The sequence below is a fragment of the Erinaceus europaeus genome, chromosome 6, assembly GCF_950295315.1.
Source record: "Erinaceus europaeus chromosome 6, mEriEur2.1, whole genome shotgun sequence".
Taxonomy (NCBI): Eukaryota; Metazoa; Chordata; class Mammalia; order Eulipotyphla; family Erinaceidae; genus Erinaceus; species Erinaceus europaeus.
This window is the reverse complement of record NC_080167.1, coordinates 25,360,301-25,374,095: the sequence shown is the minus strand read 5'-3', so window position 1 is coordinate 25,374,095 and position 13,795 is coordinate 25,360,301. Positions and strand designations below refer to the sequence as shown.

Here is a 13,795-nt window from a genome sequence, read left to right as displayed (position 1 = left end):
TACTTGTAAGTGTAGTATTCGGCCGCTACATTGAATTCATAATGCACTAATAAATGGATGACAGCCCGAGGTTATGCATTCTAATTTTAGAGCACACTTTTTGCATATGATCCATGTGGGTTTTTCATTTCTTCTCCCATCCAGATACATTTGTTGCTTTCAAGTGATTTAACTGACCTTTACCTCATGTAGAAATTGAAACCATTGGCTCTAGACTCAGAATATCTGGGATCTAATTCCTAGTTTGAGAATTCGAGGAAATTACTTATCTTGTAGATTGGGATACTGTGTGTATCGGGCATAAGGGATAACACAATACTTTGCAAATAGGCACCCAGGAATATTGACCATTCTTTTTTTTTTTTTTTGGTTCCACAGAGTTAAAGTATTCTTACACTGAGTTAAATATTGTGTGCATATTTTAATAGTTTTTAATTTATTTGTTTGTTTTGGATAGAGACAGAGAAATTGAGAGGGCACTGGGAGGTAGATAGAGAAAAAAAAGAGAGAGAGAGAAAGGGAGACAGCAGCAGCACTGCTTTACCACTTATGAAGCTTCTCACCTCCAGGGGCAAACCCAGGGGCTCATCTGGGAATCTTCTACAGTGTAACATGCCTCTTGCTTGTGTGTTTATACAGCTTATTAGGGCCTTTGTCATTTATAGTACAGTTGTTGTCACGTGGGTACAATTTTTCATCTCCCCGTGACAAGTGTCTGCAAAACACTCTCACTCCCAATTTAGGCTCATTTCTACCATCATGCACTAGAGCCCCAACAGTGTTAACTGTTTGTTAGATAGCTGACGTTTGTTTCTTATGGAAGATTACAGGCATCCCTTCTAAGGTCTGAAATAGAGTTAGCACTAGACAGTCAGAGCTCTGGTTATTTAACAAACACCTGTTCACTCGTTTAGTTTCTTGTATCAGGATTGCCTTGCCATGCTGGCTTTTTATATTATGTAGTAAAATAAACAAGCTTTATTTGTGACTTAAATTGCTCAGAGTTATATCCAGCTGTCTAACTAGTTGGTATTGTAAGGAAATATTAGAACTATGGTCATAAAAAATGGCAGCACCAGGGGCTCGGGCAGTTGTGCAGCAGGTTAAGCACATATGGTTCCAAGTACAAAGACTGGCTTAAGGATCCCAGTTCGAGCCCCCGGCTCCCCACCTGTAAGGGAGTCGCTTCACAAGCGGTGAAGCAGGTCTGCAGATGTTGATCTTTCTCACCTTCTTTCTGTCTTCCCATCCTCTCTCCATTTCTCTCTGTCCTATCCAACAACAATGACAGCAATAATAATAACAACAACGATAAACAATAAGGGCAGCAAAAGGGAAAAAATAACCTCTAGGAGCAGTGGATTCATAGTGCAGGCACTAAGCCCCAGAGATAACCCTGGAGACAATAAAAATAAGAAGAAGGAGAAGGAGAAGGAGAAGAAAAAAAGGGGGAAGAGGGAGGGGGAGGGGAAGGGGAAGAGGAAGGAGAAGGAGAAGGAAGAGAAGAAGGAGGAGAAGGAGGAGGAGGAGGAGAAGGAGAAGAAGAAGAAGAAGAAGAAGAAGAAGAAGAAGAAGAAGAAGAAGAAGAAGAAGAAGGGGGAAGAAAAATGGCAGCACAGTAGTTCAGCTTCAAGCATCTCATCTTGCATCAGCTCTGTTTTATTCTTGTTCCAGTTGGTCTATGAACACTATAATAGCATTTTATTGTCTATATATCTATACTTTATTGTGTACACCATAATATACTTTATTTCCTGTATTTTTTACTACAGTAATCTGTACAGTACACAGCTGAATAAACATTTACAAATATATTTAGAATGCTGTCCATGAAGCAAACGTGATATTAAACCAACTAAATAAGAAAGACAAACCCACTACCAGTTGTTGTAGTTGTGGACACACACACACACACACACATACAGAATGTGTCAACAATATCCAGATATAAACAGCTAATCCAATACCTTGAAAACCGTTCTGTGTTTTCTATGAAGAGATTTTTTTTTAAATTTATTTTCCCTTTTGTTGCCCTTGTTGTTTAACATTGCTGTGGTTATTGATGTCGTTGTTGTTGGATAGGACAGAGAGAAATGGAGAGAGGAGGGGAAGACAGAGAGGGGGAGAGAAAGATAGACCCCTGAAGACCTGCTTCATCACCTGTGAAGTGACTCCTCTGTAGATGGGGAGCCAGGGGCACGAACCAGGATCCTTATGCCAGTCCTTGCGCTTTTCGCCACATGCGCTTAACCCACTATGCCACCGCCTGACTCCCCATGAAGAGATTTTTAAAACCCCCCCACACAATTTTTTAAATGGTAGCATGTAAATCTTTTTCTTCCCTTGAAACTTGTATTTGGCAAACACTAAAAGTAACAGAGCCAGAAGGAAAATGAAGTCAGGTATTTATAAACTTAAAGAACTAACAGATTATCAGTTGTGCACTGAATTGTCTTCATCTGGTCAGGTTGCCTTAAGAAATATTGTATGTTTTCACTTTTTAAATAATGTGCACTGCTGTATCTTGTATCCATTATGACAACTTTCTTAGTAGTAGCTATCCTTGCTAGCACTGCTCCTTTGAAATTTTGTTCATAAATTCACTTAGAAAACTATGTATAAATCTCCCCACAGAGATTCCCAGAATTGTCCAAAAAATTCTTTAAGTTTCAATATGGTTAGATATCTGGGAAGGTGCCCAGCTTGCTACACAGGTGGCTCAGATTTAAATCTCTCTCTGGACCAGGTATTGGCACACCTGGTTGAGTGCACAGGTCACAGTGCGCAAGGACCTAGTTTCCAGCCCCCAGTCCTCACCTTCAGGAGGAAAGCTTTTCAAGTGGTAAGAAGTAAGGCTGCAGGCATCTCTATTTCTCTCTCCCTCTCTCCCTTCCCCTCCCTTCTAGATTTCTGTCTCTATACAATAAAGATAATAAAAAATTTTTTTAAATGAATCTTCTCCTGTGTTTTAGGAAACTTCAGCTTTCTAGCATTTCTCCCTCTACCCTCGACGTTTCTCTACTTAAAAAAGTCAGCCTTTCTCCACCTGACCAAAAAAAAAAAGTTTTGATTGCTAAGAATGTGTTTGTCAGTAGACTACATAATAGGTGATATAGAATCTAGTTATATGATTATATCAAATTGGTTTTGAGAAAACTTTTATTTCAATTCATAGTAGAGACAACTAACACTGTTTTGCATTTGTTGCTGATGTGTGTTCTTTTCCTTGTAATTATTATCTTTTTTTTTTTTTTACTTTAGATCGTGTTGCCTCCTCACTTAGAGAGGATAAGAGAAAAACTGGCTGAGAACATCCATGAACTCTGGGTTATGAATAAAATTGAACTTGGCTGGCAGTACGGTCCGGTACATAATTTTGAAATTAATATTCAGCTTCTGTTCCTTAACAAATCTTTCTGAAGGCATACCTTTTCCTCACCTATCCTCCTTTGTAGTGATAGGAATCAATAAGATTGATTCCCCCCTACTCGTACCCCCGAACATTAGTAGTTTTTGTATGCTAAAGGGAATGACATTAGTATAGGTGGGTTCACTGAAGAGTGGCTTGTTGTCTAGAAAATAGAAAAGTTATCAGTATTGGGACCATAAGATAGCTCACCTGGATGGGAGCATTCTTCCTCCTCCTCCTCCTCCTCCTTCTTCTTCTTTTTTTACTTTTTATTATTTTTATCAGGTAGAGACAGTCAAAAATCGAGAGGATAGTGGGAGATAGGGAGAGAGAGAGATACCTGCATCCCTGCTTCACCACTTGCAAAGCTTTCTTCCTGCAGGTGGGGACCAGGGGCTAGAACCTGGGTCCTTGTGCATTGTAACATGCACAGGTGTGCCATCATCTGGCTCCTAGGAGTATTCTTTATTATGCATATGACTCGGGCTGGAGAACCTAGCATCCACTACACTGGAGTAAGTTGCAGTGCTGTGGTATCTTTCCCCCAGTCCCTCTCTCTTTCTGATAAGAAAAGTCTGTTTGGGTTCAATGAGGCCCCAACAATTACACACACACACACACACACACACACATACACACACACACACACACTCACACACACGGTGTTACTAATCTTTAGACTATAATTTACATTTTTAAATCATACAGACAATAGGCACTATTTTTTTAAGCCACTTGGGAAGAAAATCTCACTGAAATTTAAAGTAAAAAATGTTGTTGTTGTTTATCTCCAGGATTATCACTGAGGCCCGGTGCCTGCACTACGGGTATCCACTGCTCCTGCGGACATGTTTTTTGATGTTTTTTGGACAGGAGAGAGAGAAACTGAGAGAAGAGGGGAAGATAGAAAGGGAGAGAGAAAGATAGACATTTGCAGAACTGCTTCACAGCCTGTGAGGCGAATCCCTCTGCTGGTGGGGAGCTGGAGACTTGAACTGGGAACCTTTCTCAGGTCCTTGTGCTTTGTGCTATGTGGGTTTAACCCAGTGTGCCACTGCCTGGCCCTCAGTTGTAATTGCTCACACATCAGTGTTAGTCCTATAGGCCATTCAGGTGGAAAATAGTTTGAGATATAATGATTGAATGCATTATTTTTAAGCATGTAAGTTTAAGATATCAATAAAAGTTATATTGAAAAATAAAAGACAGATTTCTATGTAATACATTGTATCACATATGTTCTTTTAAGCTGGACCGTGACAATTGTTTTTTTACATATATAAAATTACTAGTCTGTGTCCCAACATAGACTGTTTATGTAACATTTTTCTAAATTTAACTAAATATAACAATAGGAGTGTTCATTCCACTTTATTTTGTTGCACCAACCTTGAATTAATAAAAATGATCAGGATTGGTGAAATATTCCTGCTGTTAATGGAAGGAATATATCTATTTAGTGCTTTGACTTTCCATATTTGTTCTTGCAGTTTATAGGGTCACATTTTCTTTTTTTTTTATTTATTTTTTATTTATTTATTTTTTAATATTTATTTTATTTATTCCCTTTTGTTGCCCTTGTTGTTTTATTGTTGTAGTTATTGTTGTTGTTGTTGTTGGATAGGACAGAGAGAAATGGAGAGAGGAGGGGAGGACAGCGAGGAGGAGAGAAAGATAGACACCTGAAGACCTGCTTCACCACTTGTGAAGCGACCCCCTGCAGGTGGGGAGCCTGGGTTCGAACCGGGATCCTTATGCCGGTCCTTGTGCTTTGCGTCACCTGCGCTTAACCCGCTGCGCTACAGCCCGACTCCCGGTCACATTTTCTTAATAGTTTACTGCACTATGTGCTATTATTTCTCTTTTTCCCGTAATGTCATCACCAAGAATTGTCAGTGTTGTTAAATACACTGCCAGCAGTGACAGAATTAGAAATGGCTCTAGAACTGGGATCGAGGTTTTCACTCATCTAATCCCAAACTGTTTTTCACTATAAATGCAATCTTTTCATAAACCCAATAATAAGATAGATACCTACTGGTGTCTTTTGTTGTGCTATTTTCATTGACTTTTTTAGTATTGAGATAATGTTAGACCTATTAAATCAAAGGTTTATTGTCAGTTAAATCAGTAAGAGCAAACATTATAAATGTAGACATAGTCCATTGCTAGAGGAATTACAGATAGAATTCACCATAAGATTTGAAGTATAGGGGGCCAGGCACACCGAGTTAGGTGTATAGAGAGCAAAGAACAAGAACCGGCCCAAGGATCCGGGTTCGAGTCCCCCGACTCCTCACCTGTGGGGGGGGGGTCATTTCACAAGTGGCAAAACAGGTCTGCAGGTGTCTTTTCCCCCTCTCTGTCTTCCCCTCCTCTCTCAATTTCTCTCTGTCCTATCCAACAACAATAACAGCAGCAACAACAATAACAGCAACAATAACAGCAACAATGGAAACAAGATGCTTCCATGAGCAGTGGATTTATAGTGCAGGCACCAAGCGCCAGTGATAATCCTGGAGGAAAAAAAAAAAAGATTTGAAGTATAGACAAAATTCATCATCATACATTTTTTAGTTAAGGGGAAAGATGCAGACTAGGAAGATTTTATTCTCTCCTAGGAATTCAGGGAAGGCGGAGGAAGTATATAGTTGGTTATGGTCTTTAGGACAAATTACATGTTAACTTATCAGTTACGGAGCAGTGGTATATATTCTAAGCAGACGACCTGGCACTAATAATGTAATTGGGAAGTCTGGCCAGATAAACTTATCACAGAGCATTTGCCATAATATAATTTTACTCTGTACAAGGAACAGAGGTGACTCAGGTGAGAGATAGTGAGTTTCCCAACTGTGGAAGTGGCCCTGGGGGGTAGAGAGGCATGACTGTAGAAAGATGCTTTGGAACTCTCAGGTATAGGATTCATTAACAAAAAATTTTGCCGCCATTTTTTGTTGTTGTTGGAGCTTTATCCCTGTACAATTCCACTGCTCATGGCACTCTTCCTCTGGATATTGAAAGAGACAGGAAGAGGAGGGATACCATACCACTAGTTCCTATGTTGTAAAGTTTCTCTGCTTGTGTGGTGCTCCTATGTGGTATCCTGCAGCTCAAGTCCGGGCGCTCTTGCATGGAAAAGTGTGCATTCTACTGGGTGAGTGGAAGAGGATGGGAAATGTGAGCTAATTTCTGGTTTTAACGTGTTTGCCGTTTATTTTCTGGTATAGCAGTGAAAATTATGTAAATTGTGTCTGAGAATATAGCATAGTGGTCAGGCAAAAAGACTTTCATGTGTGCCTGAGGCACCAGATGTGTCAGGTTCAGTCTCTAGCACCACCAGCCAGACTTTAGCAGCGCTCTAGTAAACAATTTTAAAAGGGGGGGGGGGGGAGGGGAGGAAGGGAGCAAAAGAGACAGAGAAAGAAAGAGGCACATAAATGTGAATGCCTAATAGTAGGACTTGTACACAGTCATTTTTACTTCTGTGTTTAGAATTTAAAGTTAAATCTGGTAATTCTGGATTTTGTTTTTAAAGCTTCACACTCAAGTAAGTATAACTAATAAGAGATTTTGGATAATTTCTGTTCATTTTGTAATTATCACCAGAAATGAAAGAACAGATAGCTCATGTTTAAATTAGTTACTTCTGGAGACTTAAAGCACATGCACATGCGCGCACGCGCGCACATGTACACACACACACACACACACACACACACACACATCTTGTTCCTTTTTACTTTTTATGTGGCATTTGTTGAACCTGGTAATAATTCTATGGAGGAATTTTTTCCTTGTTAGAAAATAGCTAACATCTATGTATCACCAAGGCAGTAATACCCATGTAATTCAGGCCTTCAAGATAATTAAAAAGGAAAGAAAGGAAAGAAGGAAGGAAGGAAGGAAGGAAGGAAGGAAGGAAGGAAGGAAGGAAGGAAGGAAAAAAAAGAAAGACTAGAAAAATATCAATGCAAAGATATGGAACATCTTGCTCATTAGTTTGTTCCAAAATCTTCAATTTAGTTTAGTGGAATTTGCTATTATACACTGCTAATGGTTATATGGAAAATACATGTGTTATGTTAACTGCTTTTTAACATTAAAGTAGTGAAATGCTTTATGAGAGCAGAAAGTACAAACAACTGGAACCATTTACAACAATTGATATCAGCCAGAGTGTTACTGATTTTTCTGATCAATCTGGTTGAAAGTACAGACTTTATACTTTTTTTGTTACAGACAACTCATTTAAATTTATATAATACTTATTGCATGCCTACCACATGCCAGACTTGTTCTAGGTGCCAGAGAGATATTAAGAACAAGACTAAAATCTCCCTTCCATTGGTCTTCTGTTTCTAAGAGATAAACTCAATAAACCAGAGACTGTCTCTGAATACTACAGAAATAATTAAAATGATAGAGTTTAGGACTTAAGTGCAGAGTGCAAAGTGCAAGGACCAGCCCTAGGATCCAGGTTCGAGTCCCCTGGCTCCTCACCTGTAGAGGGTTCATTTCACAAGTGGTGAAATAGGTCAGCAGGTGTCTTTCTCTTTCCCTCTCTGTCTTCCCCTCCTCTCTCAATCCTACCCAAAAACGATAACAGTCACAACAACAACAATAACAGCAACAACAACATCAATGAAAAAAAAGATGCTTCCATGAGCAGTGGATTTGTAGTGCAGGCACCAAGCCACAGTGATAACCCTGGAGGAAAAAAAAAGGCTTTTTCTTTTTTACTTGCACACCTGAGGTCCCGTGTGTTGCTGAAGTGGTTCTCTGGCTTTCCTCTTTCTCATAAGTAACTCTAGCTCATATGATGACCTTGAACTTCAAAGATGCCTGGGAGACTAGAGTTAACTTCCTTGGGGGTTAATTTTCCTTCTTGCTTTTCTACTTCATTTCCCACCACAAAACTGGATTATCATTGCTCCTGTCTGATGGTACAGAGTACTTATATGCCAATTTCTTGTTCTGTTTCAGATTAGAGATGACAATAAGAGACAGCACCCATGTCTGGTAGAGTTCTCCAAATTGCCTGAACAGGAGCGCAATTACAATTTACAGATGTCCCTTGAGACTCTAAAGTGAGTTTCTTAATTTTTCCTACTTTTCAGTCTGCCTTATTTAACATAACAAGGTATTGAAATTATGCTTTAATTCACTGTTCTTTAATTCTAGTTAAAACTTACCATATTGTGTAAGATCACTGGGCCCATATTTGTTGGTAATTAGATTATTTTGTTATTTTTTTTTCACTGTGCATAAGTAGTTTCCAAATGAATTTTATGAAATAGAAAGATTCTGTGGTCTGATACAATGTCATTCACAGTGAGGCTATGTATTAATGGAATAGGTTACTCACAAATTATTATTGCTTTATGACAAGATAAATGAAAATGTTAGGAATAAGTATAGGAAAACTTAAATTAATTACCAATGAATTAATTTAATTAATTACCAATTTTGTTTATTTAAGTCCTAAGAAATGCTAGATATGCAAGCAAAAGACAATTCTAGAATATTACTTCTTTGTGGTTGAGGTGTGATGTAATATGAATAGGAAAGTTTTCTGTTCTTCTTATTTGTGAGAAAAAGCCACACCCTCTAATGAATCCCTGGTGATGACCAAAACAAAACCAATAACTATAGTAACAAAAAAGAAAGCTAGGGAAAAAATTTGCAAGGCGTGTCTCAGCATTTTTCAAATGTGAGAAAATCTTATCTAATAGAATGTGAAAAATAATTTTTCACAGATAAATGGAGCTACAAATATCTCAAGATACAAAGATTGTGATCAAATATACTTGCAGGAAAAACTATATCTATAATGAAGTATTTTGAAATTGATTTAGTATTGAAGTCAAGCAGTTTGATATCTCTTATGTTAGAAACAGGAAATATCTGGGGCTGGGTTGTGGCACACCTGGTTGAACTCACATGTTACTATGAGTAAGGACCCAGGTTTGAGTCCCTGGTCCCCATCTGCAGGGGGAAAGCTTTGAGAGTGGTGAAGCAGTATTACAGGTGTCTCTCTGTCTCTCTCTCAAACTCCTCCTTCCCTCTCAATTTCTGTCTCTATCCAATACATAGATAAATATAATAAAAATTAAAAAACCAGGAAATATCCTTAATGCTTGTGGGGATATAAAATTATTGATAGATATTTGGTGTTGTTTTTTAAACTTCAAGTTGTATATATCTCTAAACTAACCTAGTAATTCCATGTCTAGAAATTTATTCTAATAATAAATGAAATGGTATGTGTATTAAATGCACTAGTTTACTTATTGAAGCACTATAATAACAAAAGGCTATGAATAGTATTGGCAAAAATATAACATCGTATGACTCATCTTGCAATAGAATACTTCAGAACTGTTGAAAGCTAACTAAACATTATATGCCAAGGTATGTCAAAGTTATAGTTTATATTTCCTTATAAAATCTCAAGGTAGCTGGGCAGATGACCTTGCCAACATGTCCCAGACATGGCTTATCTCTCCAGAGCCCTAACCTATTAGGGAAAGACAGAGACAGGCTGGGGGTATGGATCTACCTGCAAATTTCCATATCCAGCAGAGAAACCATTACAGAAGCAAGAACTCCTTCCTTCTTTACCCCCAAAAGAAGTTTGGTTGATACTCCCAGAGGGGGACATGTTAGGGGAAGGTCTCCAGAGGGCTCTGAATCCCAGTTTCATCAGGACCTAAAACATTTGTCACCAGGAATCTTAGTTTTTATACCATCACTGAAAGGGAAAAGAATCAGGAAAACAACAGAGGAAGCCATTATCTCTCAATATTTGAGAGAGAACAGGAAAAAGAGGGTAGTTGGATTTAGTAATAGGTATAGGTGTGACTTAAAAAGGAAGTGAAGGCAGGACCATAGAAGTAAAAGTGGGAAAGGAAAAAAAACAAACAAACACAAGATGTAGATAGATATAGTCAACCCATATCTGTGACCTTGGGAGAACAATCACAAATTTCTACTGGAGGGGGATGGGAACACAAAACTCTGGTGGTGGGAACAGTGTGGAATTACATCCCTATTATGACATAATTATTTTTTTTTTTTTTTAGTGATTTTATAATGGTTTACAAGATTGTGGTATAACAGGGGTACAATTCCACACATATCCCACTACCAGAGTTCCGTATCCCATCCCCTCCATTGAAAGTGTCCCTATTCGCATGATGGCAGAGGAGGACCTAGTGGGGGGGGTGTATTATTGTGGAAATAGTGTGCATGTACAGACTATTGTATTTTACTATCAACTGTAAACTATTAATCCCCAAATAAAGAAATTTAAAAAATATATATAAGGGGAGATGGCATAATGGTTATGCAAAGAGACTCTCATGCTTGAGGCTTCAAAGTCCCAGATGCAATCTCCCACATCACCATGAACCAGAGCTGAGCAATACTCTGGTAAAAAAAAAAAAAAAAAAAAAGAAAAAAAAAATCTCTGTTCTTTATCCCTCCTTGGATAAGGACCAAAATTCTTTATGGGGTGCAGAAGGTGGAAGGTTTATCTTATAATTTTGTAAGTCACTGTTAAATCATTGATTAAAATTATTTTTATATATGTATAAATATGCATATATATATAATTGCAGACAAATTCCTCCTCTATGTATCCATTATATAAAAGAGGGAAAAGTGGTCTGGGAGTTGGCTCAGTGGATAAAGCATTGGATTCTCAACCATGAGGTCCTGAGTTCGATCCCCGGCAGCACATGTACCAGAGTGATGCCTGGTTCTTTCTCTCCTCCTGTCTTTCTCATGAATACATAAATAAATTATTTTAAAAAATTAACAAAGGAGGGAAATATTCTACATAGACAGAAAATCTACATAAGTATATGTAGACTTTAGCAGGACATACATAAATCAATAGTAATCATTATCTTCAGGGAAAGACATAGCACTAGGAAAGGGCTTAATTCTCAGTATAATCCTTCCTATATCATTTGAATCTTAATGTCACATTTATTACTCAAAAGTAAATAATCTAAATAATCCATAGGAAATATTTCCTGGGGGCCGAGTGATGGTACACTGGGTTGCATGCACATATTACCATGCACCTCGGCCTTCACTTGTGACCTTAAAGGGGGAAGATTTACAAACAGTGAAGCAGGTTTGCAGGTGTCTCTCTCTCTCTGTCTGTCTCTCTCTCTCTCTCTTTCCCCACCTCCCAGTTTCTCTCTGTCCTATCAAATAAAATAGGGGAAAAAAAAGACAGAAAATATTACCACTTGGATCAGTGGATTCATCATGTAAGACAGTGGTAACCCTTTGCCTAAAATAAAAGACTGCTTTCTTAATGGATTGTCTATAGGTTATATTCCTATCTGCTATGATGCTGAATTATTCTGAACTTATGGAAAAATGGCTACAGCTTATTCCGTCTGGTTTTTATTCCAGGACTTTGCTGGCATTAGGATGTCATGTGGGCTTATCAGATGAGCATGCAGAAGAAAAGGTGAAAAAAATGAAATTACCCAAGAAGTAAGTTGAATGCTGACACAATAGTAAATAAATAGCCCTTGCATTAATTTACTATATTCAACTCTTCCCAGAGACCTGGATCCTTTTTTCACATCTTTATGTAATTTAAAAAAATTAGACTTCCTGTGTTACCTGAGGGACGATAGCAAGTCTGTAGTAAGACAAGAGTTTTCTACCACTTTTCCCAGAGAGAACACAAAACTCAGGTATCATTTGGGAGTGTTTGTATGTATGTAATATGGATATATGGCTTCTTTTCTTTCCTTCGAAGAAAATACATTTTAGAAAGTGTTGTGAGGGGCTTTGGCAGTGACATACCTGTTTGAATTCACACATTACCATGTGCAAGGATCTGGGTTCAAACACCAAATCCTTACCTGTAGGCAGAAACCTCATAAGCAGTAAGGCAGGTGTCTCTCTCTTTTTTTTTCCTCTCAATCTAGCCCTTCTCTCTCAATTTCTCCTTATCTTATCAAATAAATGAAAACAAACAAACAAAAGCAAAACTGACCACAGGCACTGTGTACCAGCAATAATGCTGGTGTCAATAAAAATTTTTTTAAAGTGTTGTGAACTTGATATTATTAACCTATATATTTTTATTTTTTTATATTTATTTTTCCTTTTTGTTGCCTTTGTTGTTTAACATTGTTGTGATTATTGATGTCGTTGTTGTTGGATAGGACAGAGAGAAATGGACAGAGGAGGGGAAGACAGAAAGGGGGAGAAAAAGACAGACACCTGCAGGCTTGCTTCACCGCCTGTAAAGCGACTCCCCTGCAGGTGGGGAGCCAGGAGCGGGGGGGTGGGGGGGGGTGTCAAACTGGGATCCTTCAGCTGTGCTTAACCAGCTGCGGCACCACCCAACTCCCATTATTAACCTATTTTATCTTAAATAAAACTCAAGCAACTAATACTATAGTAATTATTTTGCCTGCTGTGCTACAACCTCTGTGACCTTGTTTTAGTTTTCAAAACCTCAGTTTTTAAATTAATCAGTAAGTATTATATAGACCTATCTTACAGGACACATTTTGGGTTTTCAGTGAGACAACTTCCCTCTGAAGGGGCAGGGGCCATGAGGGGCCTGTCCCAGTCATGCCTCCTGCTCAGCACCCAGCACCCCAAAACCTTGGACCCCACTATCCCCCAAAGTCCTTCCACAGGGTTCCCAGGACCAAGGGGTGAATGGAAGGCCCCCACTCCCCTCCCTTGTTCTAAACCCCAATGTGGCACCTGCAAGGCCTGAGTGTGGGGTCACTTGGACCCCAAACCCATGATAATTGCCCCATGTTATTAATTTTTCTTTATAATAATATTAAATATCCAACTACATTTCTGAGGCGCATGCACTGAACTGGAAGCAGTTCAAGTAATATCATGCAAAGAAATAGCAAGTTACAGCAGCACCACGATCCCCATTAGTCACCCCAGGCCTCAAGTTAACCCAGATAAACATTGACTCAACATAGAAATTGTGTACTTGCTGTGAAAATGCAATTTCAAACAAGTCTTTTAACTAAACAAACTTTTAAAATTTTTTTATCAAAACTGGGAGGGAGCTGAGAAGGCATCTGGGTTTAATCTAATTACCACAGTGAAGGACTTAAATTGGTGATACGCTATGTGATACCTGTTTTGTTTTGTTTTGTTTTTTGATATGCGGATATCTAAATAAAAGTATATTCATGTGGCAACAGTTGTCTTGTAAATCACTATTTCCACAATAAAACAATTTAAAATGTTATTAAAACTTACTTGTTATACATTTTTTTAAGTTTTAAAATGTCCTTTTAAAATTTAAGCAGTTTTGTGGTCCGGGAGATGGCACAATGGATAAAGCACCGGACTCTCAAGAATGAGGTCCTG

At 38.3% G+C, this 13,795-nt stretch overlaps 1 protein-coding gene across 3 annotated transcripts in view; it reads left to right on the top strand.

Moving 5' to 3' along the window:
• Positions 1-13,795, top strand: part of RYR2 (ryanodine receptor 2) — an 820,963-nt gene that overhangs the window by 528,017 nt on the left and 279,151 nt on the right. For all 3 annotated transcript variants that reach the window (XM_060191940.1, XM_060191939.1, XM_060191938.1), the window contains 3 exons: positions 3,262-3,366; positions 8,396-8,499; positions 11,843-11,926. In XM_060191940.1, coding sequence (XP_060047923.1) covers positions 3,262-3,366; positions 8,396-8,499; positions 11,843-11,926 — 293 coding nt within the window. The remainder of the gene's footprint in view (positions 1-3,261; positions 3,367-8,395; positions 8,500-11,842; positions 11,927-13,795) is intronic.